Source organism: Pholcus phalangioides, unplaced genomic scaffold (genome assembly GCF_987345545.1).
Source record: "Pholcus phalangioides strain wild (caught in Gottingen) unplaced genomic scaffold, Ppha-v1.0 ptg000007l_1, whole genome shotgun sequence".
In the NCBI taxonomy this organism is placed as follows: Eukaryota; Metazoa; Arthropoda; class Arachnida; order Araneae; family Pholcidae; genus Pholcus; species Pholcus phalangioides.
The window spans coordinates 10,662,371-10,684,292 of NW_028301600.1; the positions used below are offsets into that span (position 1 = coordinate 10,662,371).

The following is a 21,922-nucleotide window of genomic DNA, read 5'->3' on the forward strand; positions in this document are numbered from 1 at the left end:
AAGTGATAAATTTATCAAACTTACCAAGACGATTAATAAGTATGCATTATTAAGTATAATGACCGAATTATAACGGTAACGAATTTATATTTATTCGTAGCAAAAAAAATTCTAATTGATAAGTTTACGAATAAAATTCAGTTACTTGTTCCACCCCTGTTTCTTGCACATCACTTTTGTGTACTAAATGTGAAGAACATCGTTGTAATAGTTTCGGAATATCCTAAAAAAAATATCGTTTCGGAGGGATGAATCGTTATACCTAGCGCCGTTGTAACGAGATTTAACTGTATTATTCTAGGAAGGTGTCCGTGGCTTTTATCTCATTAGCAGTAAAGGCCCATGTAACACAAAACATTAAAAACCCATGAATTAATACTGATTGGCAGGTGACAGGACTGATAATACAGGGACGCAAAATACAGTATTAGGGGCCGTAAAAAGTTGGATTAAAATACATTGACTTTGATCGTTTAAGCTTTTAGAAACCACGGCCCAAAACCAACAGCACAAACAACGCAATCAAATTCACGACCCATCGGTCGGTTTTTAATTTAAAAATTCTTATTAATTATTTCTGTTTATCAAAATGCTTAGTTTCCACAATTAGTTGAATCACTCCGTGGGCCGCCCGAGCCCAGGGCCCCGAATTTTTCAGCATATCTGTGCATTCCGTAATAATAGAATGCCATTTCGGATGCCGATTTCTCCCCAAAAATAGTCTATACATAAAATCGTAGCTCAACAGAGGTCCCCAAAAACCTCTGAGTCACAACCCAGGACAACGAAATCGTTAAAAGGCCCCTGAATCCAGTGATGCTACCGATAATACTTTTACTAGAATACGTTTTTTGAGGTAACGGAAGTAAGGTGCTTTGCATCAGTCCGGGGTTGTGAGCGGTTCTATCTATCTATCTACCGATAATACTGTATATCCCTTGACCTCAAATACCCTTACCAGATAAAATTTTGGTACTGTAGAGGTCGTATTGTAATATTGACCCCTACACACACAAAGAAGTCAAATTTCGCCGTGTTTAAATGTAAAAACATGATAAACTGCAGGGCTGTAATGTAACTAGGGAGGAGGCAACTGCCCCGGGCGAAAAAATTTAGGGGGCGGCATTTTTAGGTGGGAACAAAGAACACCATTACAAAATTATCGAATTTTAAAGATCCGGGGGCGGCTGCATCCTGTTTGACCGGGCGGCAAAAATCCTAGATACGGCCCTGAGGCCCAATTAAACGGCCTAAGAAACGACTAGATTAATCTTAACGCTTAGTCCGTGGTTCGAAAATAGCGACACTTGAATTAGATTGTGGGGGTGGCAAAATAATGTTTGCTCCGGGCGGCAAAAACCCTAGTTACGGCCCTGTCAACTGGAACATTTAAAAATCTAAGATATTCTAATACAGTAACTGTTTAGGAACAAAAGATTTGATCTCATCAACAGGGACAAAGATTTTGATGACCCGGGGTCAAAACTTTTCTGCTTCTGCGAAAAATGTTATCAGCGAAACACCGGGACTGCCCTGACCACACGCGGGAACCTGAGCGAAAATAATAGCGGGACCAGGAGCGCCTTAATCATTTCTGTGCCCCATTAGTATCGATTTTAAATATTTTGTGGAGAAGAGAATCGGAGCATCCAAAAACTTATGCATTATTATAGAATATAAAGAAATGCTGAAAAATTACCATACGAAAAAAAATTTTTTAACCCAATTAAATGTTAAGTAACATGAAAAGTAAGGAAAATTTTGAATTTATGAAAATTTATAACTGAAGGAAATTTGGAATTGATGAATGAAATAACTCCTAAACCAATGGAAATTAGGACCTAATGAAAGGAATAATTCATGAATTAATGTAAAATATCAGAATTGATGGTGACTCCAGCATTAATGAAAGAAATAGTTTAAGAATTGTTTTGAAGTGTTCAATAAATTTTATTCTCCCCGTTATGCCCATAACTAGAAACTAAAATGCATGTGGTCACTCATGACAAACATCTATTTTTGTACTCATCCTATGATTTTTTTGTATTATTTTATTTATGTGAATATTTTTTTTTCCTTTATTTTCTCACTGCGCCCCGATGCGACCACGCAGTCAGTGTCACTCGAGGTTTGCGAAAACTTTACCCCCGACATTTTGCCCTAGTACGTTTCGTCCCCGTTACATTTCGCCTGCCTTAGCCGCATGAGTGACCACATGAGTCACTGACTTAATCACTCACATGGCCACTCGCTCATACAGACACTCACTTGGTCATTCAGATGGTCATTTACTCAACCGCATAGTCACTCACAATAACGTACTCATACGATCACTCATACGGTCACTCACTTGGTCACTCATGAAGTCATTAACAATTACTTACCCATACAGTCACTCACTTGGTCACTCATACAGTCACGAACTCTCACTTACTCATATGGTCACTCACTTCATCATTCATGTGGTCATTTACTCAACCATACACTCACGAACTCTCTTTTAATCATACAGTCACTCACTCATACAGTCAATCGCACACTCACTCGATCACTCATACAGTCATTTGCTCACTGCACACTAACCCCCTTATATGGTCACTCACACAGTCAGTAACTCCTACAGTCACGAATTCTCACTTACTCATACGGTCGCTCACTTGATCATTCGCACGGTCACTCACTCGTACAGTCAATCGCATATTCACTTGATCACTCATACAGTCACTCACTCACTCATACGGTTACTAACTCACTTATATGGTCACTCACTCGGTCACCCATACGTTCAGGGCAGACGAAATGTCGGGGGGAGAGAAATGTTTGAGGCGAAATTACCGGATCCTGTCGCTCAACCCTAAGTGCGGCTACGGGAAACACTTGTTGGAATTGCTCATTACAAACACAGGGCCGGATCTTGAATCAGACGAACTACGCTTCCGCAGAAGGCGCAAACTGAATGGGGCCGATTTTTTCGGGCACCAACTGAAAGGGGGCGATGTTTTAGGGCGCCAACTGATGAGGAGGGCGATTTTTTATCACCAAAATATCATTCGCTTACACTTGAAAATGTCCAGGACCTGCCCTGATTACAAAATGAAATGAAGTGTGTGTTGTAGAAAATATTGAAAAAAATTATTAAAAAAATCAACAAAGCTCTTCGATGGTTTTAGAGACCCTAATTTCGTCCGGGGCCTGATCAACTCACGGACAAATTAATACATCATGAGCGGTTAGGGCCGTAACTAGGCTGGGGGCAACCGTAGTGCCCCGAGCCGAATGGTGGCCTTAAAAAGGATATACACTTATTTTGCATAATAACAACCCTTTCAAGAAGCGTCCCAAAGGAAAAGTCTGCCCCGGAGCTCCGAAAAGGCACACTACGGCCCTGTGAGCAGTGTTGGCTGCTATAAAAAAATCAACCCAGCAGAATATTTTCACAAACCATCAAGAAACATGTGTGACTATTAGTTATATATTTAGTTAGGCCCAACAGGATCGGAACTAGAGGGGGCGGGGGGCAACTGCCCCCGGGCGGAATGATTTGGGGGAGAGGCAGTTTAGGTGGGAATAAAGAACACCGATACCAAATTATCGAATTTTAAAGTTGTGGGGGCAGCTGAATCATGTTTGCCCGGGCGGCAAAAATTCTACTTACGGCCCTAAGGCGCAATTAAACGGCCTGAAAAATGACCAGATTAATCATAGCGCTCAGTCCGTTATTCGAAAATAGCGGCCGTCGAATTAGAATATAGTGCTGCCATCTAGTGAGGATAGTTTGAACTAAATATAGTCTAGATAGTCTGATTATTGGGGGGTGAGGAATGAAAATTGTGTGGAGCGTTTGTTTTGTTGTGAAATATATACAAGCTTAATTTTCTGAATTAATTCATAAATTCTGAAATTTCTTTAATTCTGGAATTATTTCTTTCATAAATTCAAAATTTTCATCAAATTCTGGAATTATTTCTTTCATAAATTCCGAGAATTTCCATTATTTTGCTAGAATTTTTTATTTCTCTCTTTCATTAATTATTTTTCTTTCACTTTTCATTGGTGCTGGAATTTTTTTTCACAAATTCTGAATTTTCATTATCGCTGGAATTATTTCTTTCATAAATTCTGAATTTCAATTGGTGTCTCTCATAAAAATTCTTAATTTTCATTGGTTACCAGAATTATTTTTCTCATCATTTTTTCTTATTTTCAATCCGTCTATTATAAATTTTCATTTGTTCTCAGATGATTTCTTTCATCAGAACCGAATTTCTATCAATTTTGGGCTTATTAATTTCATTAATTTAAAATTTTCTTCTGTTCGGAATTTCCTTAATTTTTGTACTAATTTACTTGTGTCTATATTTCTTTGCAAGGATAATTTTCATCATTCTGAATAATGTATAAAGTTTTGGATGCCTATTCTCTTTCCCACAAAAAATATGAGATCGGGGCTAAGGGATCCCGAAATTATAAAGAAGCTTCTGGTTCCACTATTGTTTTCGCACCGGGCCCTGCATCTGATAAGGGTGGCCCTGTGCACTCTAATGCTCCAACAACAATACAGATAATATAGAGCAGTTTCGCAACCGCCAGGCCCTGACATCAGTTAAATGGGCCGTAAGTGGGCCATTTTGAATCATTTTCACCCATTTATTTCCCATTAATTGTAAGTATGCCCGGGGCCTTCCAATCGCGAAAAGAAATCAACCGGTCCGCGGGCTTCCAAACGTTGAGAATCGTTGATATAGAGACACTTCGTCATCTATCTATAAAAATTCGCCGCTATTAAAACCTATCCCACGGATGTGAAATGTGTCCCGTTGAACCCAGTCCTTATATAAGCCCAGTGTATTATAAAACCCAGTGTTTCTAGAATCGTTCGTCGCGGCTCCTAGAGGTGTTGAGGACCCGGGCGCAGAAGAAAATATTTGGCCCCCTAAATTAGAAAAGAGTGTAAAGTTGATGGTGGTTTTCGGTGCAATTCAGAAGTCGGGGCCCCAGGGCGCGCCTTGTGCGCTCGCCGTTAAATCCGCCTCTGCCTATTTATGCTTTGAAGTGGTTCTTTCATAAGTGAAAATATCTACTAAACTACTGTATTTTCAAGACCCACAGATGAACCATGGATTAGGCAAGGAAGCCGCGGGTGACAAAAGTTTTCAAGAGCCACTGCCTTAGCCCATCATCAATCGTTGGTGTCCCAAGAGGGAAGAGCCATGGACCCCACAAGGGTGAGTCTGACAAGGCTCCAGCCCCGGGACGATTCTCATCACTTTTTGTTTTTTCCCGATATAAATTCATCATGAAAGGGCCGGTGAAAGTCTGGTCTGGGGGCCCATAAAAGGTCTCGGCTTAGGGGCCCTGCTTAAGCATGTGACCATGGGAAAAGCTTAGGCAATTTTGTCCCTTGCTCTGAAACGAAGTAGGTTTATGTAGATGTGAAGAAGTATCATTCTGTGGGGATTTCCCAGAAATTTTGCAGTAGTGTTGGGCACGAAAGGCATGGTAACTATTACCATTTTGTTAAATTCTAGACCTTGTAAGTGAGACATTATGATATCTGCAAAGGATATCGGCCATATATAAATAAATGAGGGGGCTGTTCTTATCTGCGATACCCTTTTAAGGGGAAAAGGAGCAGAGGAGATCTCTTGGGGGATATGGTCGGAAACTCAACATGAAGTTGATGAAAAATAACACATGAGAGTTTGGATCAGAGCAGAGAATTGATACTCACCATGATTCAGGTATTTAGTATATAATTAAAAAAGTTTAACTCGTCGTAAATGCTGGCTGTATTTACTACTTCACTTAGCATCACCTGATGATCACCAAAGAAGTTCCTTCTAGGGATAAAGAATGCAGGGCAACGTCCTATATCATAGTTTCCCAAACTTCTTGTTCCATCGCCCACCAACTCAAGCGAACCCATTGTATCCTATGTTATACCCGTAGCTTCTATCGCCCCCTGGATCATTCCACCACCCACAAGGGGACGATATTGCCCACTTTGGGAAACACTCCTACTTAGTGAAGTTGAGTTTCTTCTCCGCACACAGGGCAGATAGAAGAATCTGTACAGCCACAGTTGCGTAGATGTTTCGCTAGGTTAGTATGACCAGTAGATGATTTTTGTAACCTTTCTAATCTGTCTCTTATTCAGTGAAATAAGTTTTTTGGCAATATTCGGTTGGTCTTCGGTTAGCCGCTGTGGTGGTCGAGTGGTTATAGTGCCGGACTCGTGATGCGAGGATCCGGGTTCGAACCCCACAGTGGTGGTCGGCTGAAGTTGGTTTTCTGTGGTTCCCAACTTCAAGGCGCAAATGCGAGCCGATCTCCCCGTTAAAAAGTCTCGCCACAGAGAGCAACAGTCCTACAACGGTAAATCATTCAACCATAACACGTCACTCATAGTTAGAAAAACTGGGGGCAGATGACAGCACTACACATAACAAGCATTACACAGAAACAAACTTTACGTCAGGTTGCACTACACGTACACGCACATTCCCGCATGTACCGATTCGTTGGGGGGTTCCGCGGGAAGGGGGTTGCATGTGTGGTGTAGCAGTAGTGGGTAGGGCCTCCAAAAAATGGCTCGGGGATCCATGATGTTCTTAAGTCAGCCACCTCGTTGGGCAATTTGCCTGTTGTATTTGTATTTGTCTCCCAAGGCCAGTTTGGCTTGTCCGCAGTCCTACCTTGAATTCCATTGCCGATAATATTTATTTTCTATCCATTGTTTGACATCTCCTTTTTATCGTTGACATGGAAACAGGATAGAAAGGTTCAGGTCCAGATGGCTTCATATTCGCTGCCTCTTTGTTCTTATTTAGACTGTCACTATTTTATTTAGAATGAAATTAATTACGGAAGGAAGCAGAGCAGGTTGGAGAAGGGGTCACTTTTAAAATCCTTGCGAAAAGGAGAAGGTCGCAAGTGCGGTCGCACTTGAAAAAAGTTTCGTAACCACTGAATTAATGGCTCTGAATCTTTTGCTAGCCCCGGCTTTCTCGGCTGTGTCATCGTTTGTCCACGGCTTCAGAATATTCCATAAAAGAACCACTTCAGAGCTAATAAACGGGCCCACGCCCATGCCTCCCCCCCCCCACATCATGCAGTCCCCAGGTCAGAATTTTCACGGAGCCCTCCGTACTAAGTTTATAATATGAAAAAAACAAAAAATGATGAGTGTCGTCCCGGCCCTGCGAGCTGTAACTATGTCAGCCCCACTTTTGGGGAGGCCAAGCACACATCAATATCACCGGCTCATCCCCGCCCCGCCAGCTCCCCGACAAAGATTGGTGATGCCACTAGAAGCCTTGATTCACACTTTGAGAACCACTACCTAGGGCGTCAGCATAGATGGGGGGGGGGGAGATGGTTTCCGATTTGCTGACTTTTAATGACAAGGGAGACGGGGGGGGGAATGTTCCGCGGGTAACTTGAGTGATGCAGAACCACACTGGGGGCCGCTTAAGTGCTCTAAAACTGTGCCACATGTCACTCAAGGGAGTGTTTAAGTGTTCCGGAACTGTGTCGGGGTTACTTAAGTGATCTTTGAATGTGAAAGTGATCTTTGAGGCCTACTTTAGTGATCTCAAAATGTGCCACGGGCCACTTAAATGCTTGGAATTGTGCCACGGGTCATTTAAGCGATTTGTAAACGTGCCGCCTAGTTCATTTTTACAAAATTAGGTTTGGGAGGCAAGCCGCATCAGATAACCTTCAGGGCCATATTTGGTCTGCTGGTCACAAGGGTTTACCATATAAGGCTTAAAGGGTGGGTCGCAATGAATTTCTTAGAGAAATTTTGAGATCTTACACTTCAAATAGCAGTGAAATTAACAGAAATTGATTATAATAACCATATAAAGGTATTTTCTTTCGAAATTGTAATTTTTTTTTTTTAAATTTTGGCATTAAAAAATTTTTTTTTTCGTCTGTGGGGGAGGGAGGTGCACGAGCCCCCTATCCCCCCCTCCCGCGTACGTTTCTGATCCTACCAATATGCGCTAGGAGGTAGGGGGTAGTGTTGACGAAATTTTGCTGACGGAGGGGAGGGGGGGGGTCAAAAATGGCTAAAAATTTGCTGACGTAATACTTGAACGGCCCTCTACCTTAGCAATTGACACCCCCCCCCCCACGTCTTATTTAGAGTCACTAATTAAGAGCAAATCCCTTTTACTTGTTGAATGATTTTTTTTTTTTTTCAGGAAATTCGTAGTGAACGAATAAGGTGAGTTTCCGGAACCATTGGCTAAAGTGAGCCTCTCTCTTATCCTGATTCTATGCAGGGTCTTCGCAACACTATGAAGGCCCCAGACTAAATGGTTTGCTCCGTACTTAACTGCAAATAACACAGCTCACATATTTATTCTCGAAAGTCATAGGTCATAGCACCAGATCTCATCATATAGGCCATCTATGGTATGAGCCTCCCCCCCGGGTCATGCCCGCATGGACTCATGCATCAACCTTTTGCTGCCCTGTGTCGAGGTGGACTCGACATAGGACCTCTTCAGGAAACAACGGTACTTCATTGTTACAACGGCGCCTTACAATAATAAGACCCCTGGGAATTCGGCTTCTTAACAGATTTCATATAAGCTATACGAAAACCGCAATGAGACGAGATAAACATTCAGGGACCTTCCTCATTGCGGGGGGGGGGAGGCACTGCAAAATACGAACTGTACCAACACAGTACCGAAAAACCTCTGGACCTCTAAGGGTTAAGATAGCGCTGGTTCTATAATCAAATCTGCTGGATTCTGATTGAGAAAATAAGTCACATTTTTTCCCACTATATTCCCATAAAAGCTCCACATCTGAACTTTTTCACAGCTCTGTGACCTTCTAAAGCCCCTATCATAGCTCCCCTTTTTACCCGTGAACCCCTTAGAATGTCCCAGGACCACAACGGGGCCACATGGCCCCAGGTTGAGAACCACTGAACAACACATTATTGTACAGCAGGAATGCTCAATCTGTTGATGAGCACAGGCAACACCTTCTAGAGCAGGTGTTCTCTGCTCTAGAAGGTATTGGCACAGGCCACACTCAAGTGATTTTATGATTGTTCTGGCCACAAATGTGAATTATGTAGTTCATAAACATTAGGTATTGACTATGTATAAAAGTACACAGCATATCGTCATTTTTATTATTATGTTACACCCATGGTATAAAAGTAAATTTCTAAGATTGTTCAAGATTTGATTTTTTTGGTGAGTACAGTAGAACTTGCTGAATTGGAGTTTTCTGGGTGACTTAATAAAGGGATGGAAATTTCTTTCAGGAAAAAAATAGTTGCAAATATCGCCACCAGATGGCGTATTAATTTAAAAATATTTCGCGACGTCACGCATCAGCTGTTATAAAACCTAGAAACATTGGCGGAGATGCAAGACGGAGCTCTTCCGCACATTGCGGGGAGTGTGTTAAAAATATTCTCAAGACATTTTACGGAATAACGTGTCATTAGCCGGCACTTTACTAATGTTCGGCTTCCCCAGGCCTCAATCCATGCGATTTATGGCCTGGGGCGTTTGAGACATCCGGTTAATTCGTAACCACCCATAGAATTTTACCTGATCTTGAATACAGCGTTTCACGGCCCGTTTATATTATTTTCTACATTAGAAAAATGTTCCCAATCACATTGATTTAGCCCTCTCAGCGGCATTGACGAGATATCTCGCCTACTTTAAGGAGCATTGGCAAGCCCAGATATTTCGTAAATTGACAATCGAAGTAGCAATTTTTTCTACTCCTGATCTGTTAGTATTTTTTTTCAAAGTAAGTGTGTGTCTATGTGGATCTCTATTTTTTTTCTGCTGGTGATCGTTCAGCATCTATTCAAAGTGCATTTCAGTATTGTGTGTTTCAATCGAAATTTTTTTTCTGCTTGTGATCGTTTAATATTTTGAAAGAGCGGTTTATTTTTTTCAAAATGAGTGATCAGCCTTGTTCAATCTGACACCGTGGTCTTTATGCCAAATCTGCTACGGTCAAGTTTTCTGCCTATAACAAAATCTTTCATTCAAAACAATGCCTTGATAGTTATGATCAGCAAACCACATCAGAAGGTACTCGCTTGAAATGTAAGTGCTCTAAAAAAAATTCGTAAGTGACTATCCCTCCGGACATTCGGGGTGATTGCCAAGGTGCATTAATCTGTTCTCTAGATTGCCATGTTCAATATTAGATCTCAAGTAATTTATTTTCTGAAACTCAATCGAACGCTTCTCGGGTTTTCTCGATCTGCGCCGCAAACGTTCTGCAACAAACAAATTTGGGTTTGAACGTCGGTCTGCACGATATAATTCACCAGATAAATCGAAAATTGGATGTTATCGAAATTTTGAAGACCGACATCGACCATGTGAAATCATTTATTGCATCTATGGATTCAAAATACGATTTATTGATTGGAAAATTCAGTTCCCTTGAGGGTGAAAACGCACGGCTAAGTGATAGGGTTTCGAGGCTTGAGAATAACGCGAGTTGTGGCCATCATGATGATCTTCTCTTTATGAAAAATGAAGAAGCGCGTGACATCACCGACTTGCAGCAATACAATAAACGTAATAACGTCTAGATATTGAACGTCCTCATCACCGTTAATGAAAATTGCTCCGAGATCTTGGGTCATCTCGCCCAGTGTGTCTCTCTCGATATTGGCGAGAATGATATTGAGGCTGCACATCGCGTTCCCACATATCGTAGTGACGTTTACCCTCCCATCGTGGTCAAGTTTTTCCAGTGAGCCAATTTTCTTGCTGTAGTTATATCTTTACGGCCGACTGCCAGAAAGTTCAAACGCGATCACTCCTGGAATTTCCTGTGGACTACAAATAGTGTAATTAAGCTGCGGAAAGACGATTCATCTGAAATCATAATTGTGGATGATCTCGAGACATTGAAGAATATTTAGTATTAGTGGCGTGGGGGATTTCCGATTTCTACGGACAATTCCAGACTGAGTACAATACTTTTCCTAAATTGTTTTCTTTACGTGAGTGTGCATCGAATCTAATAATTCTATCCAGAAATACATTTATAACTCTTCATTTCAATATCCAATCCATTTCCAGTAAGATATATAATTAACAATATCATTAATGATTTTTCCAAAGCGTTCCCGGTATAATTTGCTTTTCCAAGACTTGACTTCAGCCCGGAAATAAGGTTAATATCAATGATTATCATGGTTTTTATGTAATCGTGAACGATTTAATGCCAACCACAGTGGTGCTGGAATCTTTGTTTCGAGCAATCTAATTCTTTCGATATAAATAATTTTACTCCCTCTTGCCCAACTTTGAAAATCCTTGTTATATAAAATGAATATCACATTATTGCATCTATTTATCACCCACTTCAAACTGGCATTAATTTATTATTTGGTCATATTAGTAAGATCTTCAACTATATGCATTGCACTTCAACAAACCAGTATCTTGATGATTTCAATGTTAACATTGCCCATCTCGAATGAAGCTAACCACCTTATTGATAACTTGGCTTGTCATGGAATGTCAAATACCATCACTAAACCAACTCGTATAACACTTAACTCCTCCACTTGTTTAGACTTATGTATAACTAACTGTAAGACCATGAAATCGGCGTTTTGTTTTAACCTATCTGCGATCATCTACATATTTTTGTTTCATCTGTTGTGGATCGGAAAAGTTGTTCAAACCCCCCCCCCCCCAATAGCATAAAAATCCGCTTTTTAAAAAAATCAAACATTCAATTATTTAAGCATAAACTGAGTACCCTTGATTGGTCCTATCTTTATCGCGAAACAAATGTAAACATGAGTTATAGCTGATTTTTGTCCATGTGTAGCGAGTTATAAACTGCTTTCCATTTCATATCCTTCTAACAGACGATGACAGAAAACCTTAGATGACTCACGATATTCAATCTAACATAAATGAGAGGAATAGAACACGCGATGACTGGAATACTTTTAAAACGTAGTAGTCATATCGTTGAAGTAGTCTTTCTTCCGATTTTCAGCAGAAATTAGAATAATTAATAAATTCTGCAAAATTAGAATAATAGGAAAACGTGTTATTCATTGTGGGGAGAATCATCTTCACAAAATATCTGGGCTTGTTATTGCTAAAATAAACACCTTTTAAGAAGGCTAAATATCCCTTCGATGCCGGTGAAAGGGTTAAACGACATAATTTGCATAAATACAAATATAAATTGTCAACTTTTTGAATGAAATGCAATCTATTTAAATTCGTTGCAAGTTTTTTCCAGGATTTTGCTGTAGTACGTTTCGATATGAACAATTTTTTATAATTTGTCGGGAAAAATTTTTGTGTCCCGTGTTTTCCAATATTCGTTTCGATAAATTATGTTTACCATATCTTTATAACTTCGTAATACAGTAGAACCTCATTATAACGGACAGTAACAAAATTGTAATATTAATAAAGGGTGCTCATTTTTATCTTACGAGCGTTACATTTCCATGCATAATTAAATATCGATCGTTATGTTTTGCGTAAAGATGGATGCTCTGCATGACTCGTACTGTTCGCCAGCCAGAAAAATTAAGACTAATGCATATTGTATACGTACACATCTTTTCAATTCAACCTTTGTGTGGAAGGCTATTTTATTTGATATACAGGGTATCCATAATTAAAGAACCCTATTTCAAAGCTGCCTACAGCCGAAACCAGTCATTGGAAAATTGTGAAATTTTTCGGATTACTTAATAAAGGAATGGGAATTTCTTTGAATGAAAAAAAAAGAGCCACCAGAGGGCGTATTATTTTAAATACATGTAAATGCTTTTTCACATCACGCAGCAGCTGTTATAAAACCTTGAAACATTCGCGGAGATAAAATACGACACATTGCGGGTATGGGGGGGGGGGGTGTTAAGAATATTCTTAAAAGACATTTTACACAGAAGAACGTGTTATCAGCCGGCACTTCACTAAGGTACGGCCTCCCTGATCGCCAGACCTCAATCAATGCGATTTTTGGCTTTCGGGGCATTTGAAACATTTGGTAAGTCGTGTGACACAACCCAAGTACTTCACATTATCTTAAAGACAACGTTTCACGGCATATGTTCAACATTTCCAATCGCACACTTCGCTTAACTGTAAAACATGCTATCTTTCAGATGGTAGCTGAAAATGGTGACTACAAGCGGTAAACTTGAAAGCCTGGGTGCATGATGATGTTGTCAGTTCATATATACACGTATACATCAGATTAGTCGGCTCCGACGTTGACGGGAGACAATGAATCTCCACCCATGCTGGTGGCGATATTTGGAACTAATTGGGTTTTTTCCGGGAAAAAAATTCCCATCCCTTTATTAAGTCATCCACAAAATTTCATAATTTTCTGCTGGCTGGTTTTGGCTGTAGGCAGCTTTGAAATAGGGTTCCTTAATTACGGATACCCTATATAATAGACACTTTACAGCTATAATTATTGCACTGTAATAGATGTACACCTTGTTGCATCACAACCCTATAAGAATTATCAAGTATAAACTGGACTTTCATTAAAACAGACAACCTTTAGCGTCTATTAGTCCGTTATAATGACGTTTTAGTGTATTGCTAATATTATCCCGAAATTTTACGAAAGTTATGATAAAGAAAATATCAAAGCATCTCTTATCAAAAGTTTGAACTGGTACTATAGAAAATTTTTTGAAGCAAATAAACTAAACAGGCAGATAAAAAAAATACAATAATTTCAAAATATTTCATAAATGTATGTAGGCTGTTCTCTGAATCTGGAATACGAACACGATAATAAGAACTTGCTTTAAAATCAACCACTTTATTTTTTTTCCTCGATAGTTTCCAGTTTACAATCCCGAGATACAAAGGCAACAATACTTTCTCTGACCAATCGTCAGAATTCAAGTACATGACTCTCATTCGCAAAGTACAGCTTTATAACAAGTGTATATAACTGTATTATTCAGTTGTTTTCCCATAAATAAGTTAGTTTTATATGACAGATTTTGCGCAACCATTATATACAGAGATATAAATTTATGAATGAACTAAAAGAACGCGAATAGAGGGAAGATACTAAGATTGTAAAAATTTTATGAAATATACTTTTTCATTAATAAGGGATAATTGCGATGGAAAAATTGAAAAATAATCGGATTTGTGTTTCCTAAGATGCCTAAGAAGAACAGGTTAAATTCATTAGTGATTAATTATAGACGTTTGGAAATTGGAAAAAAATAATTAAAAAGCTTTTCACGGCTAAGACTAATGAAATAATAACTCATTAAAAATTGTCTCGTTTTTTTCATCTAAAATTTAACTAATCAATGATAAGCAGGGGGGATGTAGGTGGTCCTATTTCAAACATGGCGAAGGAAATAAATCAGTAAGGTACATTACTATTGGTTATATAACAACTTGATAGAATAACATCTTTTTCATGCCGGTATCGAATTTCGAAAGTTTACATGTGCCTGTTGACACCCATGTACATTCCAGTTTGGTTTGCTCCCTTGTTTGTACCATACTGAAGATTGATGATACCTTCTCCTGCTCTCAGTTGCTCTTCAGTAAATTCTCTCTTGTTTTCTTCGGCAGGCTTGGGTCCGAGGCATGGACCTCTGTAGTCGGGATGCGTATAGCACTAGAACGAAAATATTCGATATTTTTATGATGCAGACACACATGTATAATACAGCAATTGTTAAACTACGTAATTAGTACTGATTTCAATCTTGTCGGAAGTCATAAATGAGAATTCTCGTTTTATGCGTTTTAATGCAGATCTTGGTGATTTCAGTGTTTTGATATCAGATGTATTGTGACTTCGTGAGGTCTCAGCCAGTTTCATCTGTTGCCAGTGGACTATCTGGAAACTTGTAGTTTTATAATAGATAGATTGCAGTTTCAATATCCGTGTGCGCTTTTTCCCGAGCACCGAGGAGAAGTACAGGGTGGCCGAGAAGTGTATATATATATATATATATATATATATGACACATTTTAAAAAAATGAGGCAATTGGCAATTGACATAAAATGGTGCGCGGTTTGCACTAAAATATTTATTATGGCTTTGATTTTTTTTTTTGATAAATTACAACAAATTTCACTCGCTGTAAAACGAAAAACTCAACATGACACATAAAATGCAACACTAACCGTGCACAAATAATGCTTATGATAATTTGTGTTGCATGAAACTATCACATTTTAATGAATGCCCTTTTTAGCTCGGTCTACATCTAAACGGGTGAAAGAGCGCTCATGTTGAAATAAGGTAGTTTTATGTAACGCAAATTGTCATGAACATTAATTATGCACTGTTTGTGTTGTATTTTATGTGTTATGTTGAGTTTTGCACTTTACAGCGCCACCTGTGAGTGAAATTCACTTTTTTAATTTATAAAAAAAAGCTGTAGTTCATAATAAGTATTTTAGTGCAAACCGCACCTTTTTGTGCAACTGATTGATTTGTTATAAACTTTTAAAATGTATCCACGACTTCTCGTTCACCCTCTTTAATAACCTGTATAACCAACCATCCTACCTTTTCTGCATTCTAACGACACCACGGGATAGAATTTTTTTTTTTTAATTAGCGCTTTCAAAATTATTTATTTTTAATTAAAATTACATAAAATCCATTTGATGTAATTCAATAACATTGAGTTGGTATCATAGCCATTAGAAGAATCAAATTGGCGATAAAATTTTCTAGGGAGGCGCGCCTTCGTGCCCTCTTCAGAAGCCAATTCTGATGACTAGCCCACAAAATTACCTATTGACTTGAAGAGTAAATTAGCCCGCGTAAGGAAGGACAAGCGTTTAGTATTTGTATCAACTTATCATTTGAAAAAGTGTAAATGCAGTAGTTTATAAAAGCTAATCTTTAAAAATTGATTATAAAGTGATACTGATTCACTAAATGAGCTTCAAAAACCATAATGACCATAGTTTGCTATTTTGATTGTCACTCATAAACGTTTGATCACTATTCATTTTAATGCTTTAACATTTAACAGCTTGAATTAGTGCGCTAAAAGAACTTAAATTCTTGCCCGTTTTAATCAACTTTTCTGAACGTACATGCAACTCTGTAATAGCAAAATACAAGTAGACACAACTCTCGTCAAAAAAAAAAAAAACTTACAGCACGGCCCAGAGCCATAAGGCATTGGGTAACTTGGGGGATGTTTCTCCTTTCCCATAAATCAACAGTTTGGAAGACATCGATTTCAGGAACACCCCATTTCTTGGCAGCTTCTTGGAAGCGATTGATGTTCTCCATCATCTTGAACTGTCCTCCAGAAGTATTGATTTTCTGTATGCATCCGGGCATCAGTTTGTTCATCAGGCTGGAAAAAATTATCGATATTCATTTTTCATAAATTTTTATTAGAACGTAATAAAATATTTATATTTTTTTTAATTCGATGAAAGAGCTCTTGAACAGTAATTTCCTTAGCCGTAGCAAAAATATAGAATGTCGCAAAATTAATTTTAAAATCTGATTTCAACTTGGATCCATGTAAAAATGAAAATAAAATGTTATTTTCAAAAATTAATTTACTGAAAAATTTTATAAACATGTCCATTGAATCGAAATTGGATTTTATATTATAAAGAAAGATAATGTTTAACATTATTATGCGTACTTGCAGAGGATAACGCCATCTCGTAATACTTCATCATATGTTCCAGGAGGTAATTTCTGGCCTAAAATTTGCTCAATCCATGCAGCAACTTGTTCTTCAAGCTGGGGATCTCTTTTACCAGCAAGCTATTTTAAAATGGAAATACAGATATTTATTTCTCTTTCGTAAAAGTTATTATAAAGCTGCTGTCAAGATGATGATAAAAAGTTATTGATCCGTTATGCGCATGTGCGCTCAAAGTGTTAGGCAATGGGACTAAATAAAAACAAACCCGGTAAGGATGGTAATTGGATCAGCCTTTCGAGTTAGTGGGTGAAATTTTTCAAAAATCTAAAAAGAAAAAAAAACTGGCAAGAGGTTGCACTTTGCAGAATAGAGACGTCACTATTTGCTACTGAAAATAAACGTTGGTTCCGCCTACACCGATGGCTGGGTCCTCCATTTTTATGTCACGTGCCATACCCCAGCCACTACACATTCTTTTGCTGTCATTTTTTTTTCTGTATTTTGTCTATGCTGTTGAGAGGTATGCTACTCTCTTAAGAAGTCGTCTTTTCTTTCAAGAGAGGTGACAGAGAAATACTAAAAATAAATGTGCTCTCCAAATTTTCCTCAGCAGTGACAGAGATTGAGAAAATGCATATAAAGCTTCAACTGCTCACTGAGATATAAAAGCTCCATTTGGAATATGTTTGTCAAACCATATAACCTATTTCCTGCAAATTGGAAAAGAATTAATTCTTGGATCCCAAAAAATATAAAATTTTAAGGAAGCATATTAAGGGGGTTGGTGCACGCAAATTTTTCAAAAAAAACATTTTCTAATTTTTCAGTTTTCAAATACTATGATATTTTTTGTTTCTAACTACATCCAAAAGTTTTTATTCTACCTGTACTAAAAATATTTTAATATAAACTGCTGGCAGGCATTATATATGCTAATGTTTTCCACTAAAATGCTCTTATTTCAAAACTAAGTTTTTTTTAGATAAGGAACATTTTTTCGAACACCAGTCATTCAAATATCTTGAAACTTTGTGTGTCTTTCAATATTATGGTGTTACATACTTTTAGCATGAGGATTTTTCATTAAAATTACTTTAAAAAAAATTTGCGACACAAAATATGGGTAAATTTTAGTGATTTTTGAAAATGTTGCATGTTGAAATTAAAGTTCCAGAAAAAAACCAACAATTTTAAAATCCTAAATGCTCCTGTTATATTGTATAAAAATATCCATAGTATATGGGAAAAAAATTGAGTGCCTATAAAATGAATAGAAAAATTTTTAATGTTCCTTAAAGGAAGGAGATTTTTCCTATAGGGAGGCTAAGTTCATGCACCAACCCCTTTAAGCACCATAGTATATTTCATTAAAGCAAAATGGCTGTGATGTAAAAATACGGAATTAGCACAAGAGTTAGAATAATTATAAAGGAAGTTCGACAACTTTTTATCGAACTTTTATATTTCATGAGACTACCCACATCTCTGAGATAAGTTTGAAATAGAATTACCTTTAAGATTGATATGTTTCAGACAAAAGTTATACATTTAGATAAAGATCTATAATTCCATAAAATGTGCTTTTGTGTGTGTGTGCTAGTTTCCGAAGGTCTTACCATTGTTGGAATTCAATACACAATTATTATACAATCAAGTGTATCGAGTGCAGAGCTGCACTTACCAGACTTGGGGCCTGATGTAAAAATTTTCACTAGACCACTTCACGGGACGAAATATTTTTCGCTAATTTCTAATTTATTTAGATTTTCATAAACATTTTCATGGTGGCAGCGCAGCTATCCGGACAAATCGAAATCAATAGAAATTTTTTCCATTTCTATTACCGTAAGATTGAGGTCCCGGTGTGTCCACACCTGTCACACACACACCCCTAAGGGTGACTTTGATCGAGTATCTGATTTGAAAACCCCTCTGAAATACCTAAATAGACTCATTGTCAAAAAAACACTTAGCTGTAGAAAAGTAATTCCCATTGTCATTTGTCTGAGTAATTTTATTTAAAGGTTTCGTCCCAATATTACGCAATGTTTTGTGAATCTATTGAAATCTTGGCAACAAGCTGAAATGTTCTCAGAGTTGGACTCGTAACAGTTGGCTCGCTTCTACGGGTTTTATTTTTCAGCAATAAATCTCTCTTCCAATTGGACTCTTTTTATATGAACTGTTTAAATAATTGCTCTCCTATAAGAATTACCAAATGGTGATTGTCATGACATAATCCGCAATTTAAATTTGAAAAAAAAAAACCATTTACATATATTTACTCTTTCTTCACCAATAACTTATAATAATCAATTGTGATTGAGGTTTTTTGTGTGTTACTTCCAAAGTCTTTGACACATATCACTAAACCAATTGGTCCTTACAATAAAATCTTATCTATATAATAGTTTTATAATGGTTTTTCGAAGATTTTAATTCATAAAATTCTTTAACATTGATCAAAATGTTGTTTCATTATCCATGTCTGATTGACGCATGTGAAACTTTTTGACACATAAAACGGGACCTGTTTTGTGTAACATTGATCGGGGATTTGTTTTTCATCTTGATCAAATCCTGGCATCACACTTTATTAGTATCTTTATATCGTGCCCCCTTATGCCAGAAACATGAATATGCAAATTTTCACTTTTTTTGGTTTATCATCTAGTTGGGGGAATCACTTATTTTGCTATCTAAGTTTTAGCCAGAAACACGAATATGCATACCCTATTGAAACATGTTACGAAAATAATATTCATAGAGTACCATTCAAACGTCATTTCCCAAGTTTTTGAAATTTACACATTCGTGTTTCCGGGATAACGGGGACAATATCATCCGCATTCGCTACATATTTACGTCTCATCCTCTGGTTACAAGATCATCGAAATTAATCTGTTCCATTCGGTTATTATCCTGCTGGACTGGTGATTTTATTAATTATATCAAGTATTTAAACATTTGATCATTTTTGTCACACCACGGTCATTTTCTGCACACGAGGGCTAATTTTAGACCGGGACCTACAATTTATTGCCGATTCCGAACGGCAGGCTTGTTTTTTATACTCATCCAGAGGTTGGTGCGCTAACCCCTTGATGGGGGGGACTCCCTGCGGTAGCAATTTTTTCTGCGGTCACGTCGCCGTTTGTGTTGTACCCCTGTGTCAGGAAAGTTTTCTGACGAGGAAGAACCGGGTATCGAACTCGCGACACCTCTGAACATCCTTTGGTACTTTAGGCGAGTATCTTTTCGACCTGGGCTACCGCGCCCCAGTATTTAAACTATTCTAAATTTCAAAGTAAGTAATTTTCAAAGTAAGAAAACAATCGTTGGCGTAAAAAATCAATCCTTTGACACACAAAATTATTTCTATAGACTATTTGATAGCTCTAAAACCCATTATGAAAGTAAAACTTCAACTGTCAAATTCTGAATTGTCACCTTGACCGGAAGAACTCTCGCAATAAAAAAATCGAAATACTTAATGTTACAAATACATCTGATGGAAACGGAGTGAAAAGAAACTTATATAACAATCGGTAAAATTCACAAAATACATATTTTATATTAGAGTATTTCAAAATCGATATTAATACGTTTCTATATATATAGCTTTCTCTTTCAATTAAAAAAAAAATTACCAATTCACAATTTTTAATGACCTGTAAGGAAAATCTTCGAGCTACAAGTCTATTTTAATTAAATAAATTTGTTACTAATTAATAATATGTTAATAAGTTCTTACATACCAGATCTGGTAAATTTTTTCAACATATTTGAAAAACAAAGAATCTTTTAAACATACCACAGTGACAAATAACGAAGATGTGGACTTGAATCTTTTTAACTTATCTTGTAAATCTTTACCTGTTACATAGCTGGAATCCAATGCATGCATAATTTTTAGATGTCATTGTTCCTTAATACTATCTGAGTGTACAGTAACAGGTGTTTAAATTAAATAGAAAAGGTGTAAGGAAATACTAATTCACCTTACCGGCGCTATGAATCTGTGAAAGTTCCATGACCATAAGTATTATCAATATCTGTTGTAATAAATTTTATGCGATATCGTAAAGAATAAATACTTAAGTTGTGGAAAATGGAACCAATATTGGAATTTGAGATAAATAAATATGAGAGAATATTGAAATAAAGTGCATTTACCTTGTTAGCGACTTGAGCGCTGAGTCCGAACGAGGGTCCCCGATTTGCCATTGGTAAGCTTTTTTGCGCGTAAGTGGTTGAAAAGCGTGAGGGAAATCAAAAATGCTTCTTGACAACACTAAGTTCTAGAGCGAAATGTGACGTTTGAAAAACTGTGTTTGCCAAAAATACTCGTATCCTCCCTCTCTCTCTCTACCGTGGGTCAGCTATTGGGCTGACGAACCAGCAACTGCATTGGAGGCGCACACGTGAGCCAACTAGGAACCCAAAATAGGCAACACTTTAGGAGAGGCTCTCATCTTACCTGCGGGGGTGGCATTACTTATTCTCCTACTTCTTCCCTCAAGAACAGACCTCTACTGATGCATGACTAATAGCTGTACCTTAATTAAGTCTATGGGGTTCGAAATGAAGTCACACATACGGTTGATATCTAAATTTTCCAAGAAGTAAGTTCACTTGCCAACATGGCAATCCTCATCCGTCAAACTTATCATGCTTTTCTAATTCGCGTTACTTTTCATCCGCTGTCTGCGTGTGATGATAGTCATCATTTACGGATGATATTTCCTTGGAATGTTATTCGTCGACACTGTTTTCACTTCATAAAGCAAACATATCTTTTGTCCTGGCACGTGACGCGTCATAGCGTGAAATACGGCTTTCGAAAAGTAGCGACGCTAGCCAAGTAGACTTTCCCACGTTTTTGTTTCTTTTTAAAGTAAATAAAAAAGCTCATCAAAGAAGACCTCGTGTTGCAGAGAAGAACACACATCGTTCCTCTCGTGTTTATTTACAGACACACGCTATCCAGGAAATGCAAACCGAGTATTCCCAAGGAGCGAATAAATCTTCGTAGTATGGTTACTATGTTCAAGAGTGTCCCCCCCCCCCCAAACGATAATTAATAAAAGAAGCTAAGTAGAAATAAGATTGCCTATTTTTTTTTCACAATTTTGTGCATTGTATTAGGTCGTCCCGAAAGTTCCGGGTGTTTTCTCGCGAGTTTTTTTTAGCAAAGAAAAGATATTTCTAGACTCAAGACTTATTATATCTGTCTCAAAGTCATG

The 21,922-nt window shown here is 37.7% G+C and overlaps 1 protein-coding gene across 1 annotated transcript; it reads right to left on the bottom strand.

Moving 5' to 3' along the window:
* Nucleotides 1-13,813: 13,813 nt before the first annotated feature.
* Nucleotides 13,814-20,979, bottom strand: Mp20 (muscle-specific protein 20 transgelin). Its single transcript, XM_089232643.1, has 4 exons — nucleotides 20,853-20,979; nucleotides 16,671-16,795; nucleotides 16,166-16,370; nucleotides 13,814-14,658 (listed from the first exon to the last, which is right to left on the bottom strand). The coding sequence occupies exons 1-4, from the start codon at nucleotides 20,901-20,903 to the stop codon at nucleotides 14,479-14,481; spliced, it is 561 nt and encodes a 186-aa protein (XP_089088769.1). The 5' UTR covers nucleotides 20,904-20,979; the 3' UTR covers nucleotides 13,814-14,478.
* Nucleotides 20,980-21,922: the final 943 nt, after the last annotated feature.

Excerpts from the sequence above, each read along its gene's own strand:
- Mp20 (XM_089232643.1), bottom strand. The coding sequence starts at position 20,903 with ATGGCAAATCGGGGACCCTCGTTCGGACTCAGCGCTCAAGTCGCTAAC. Across the intron at positions 16,796-20,852 it reads GCGCTCAAGTCGCTAACAAG|CTTGCTGGTAAAAGAGATCC; the intron begins GTAAATGCACTT and ends ATTTTAAAATAG. Across the intron at positions 16,371-16,670 it reads GATGGCGTTATCCTCTGCAA|CCTGATGAACAAACTGATGC; the intron begins GTACGCATAATA and ends AATTTTTTCCAG.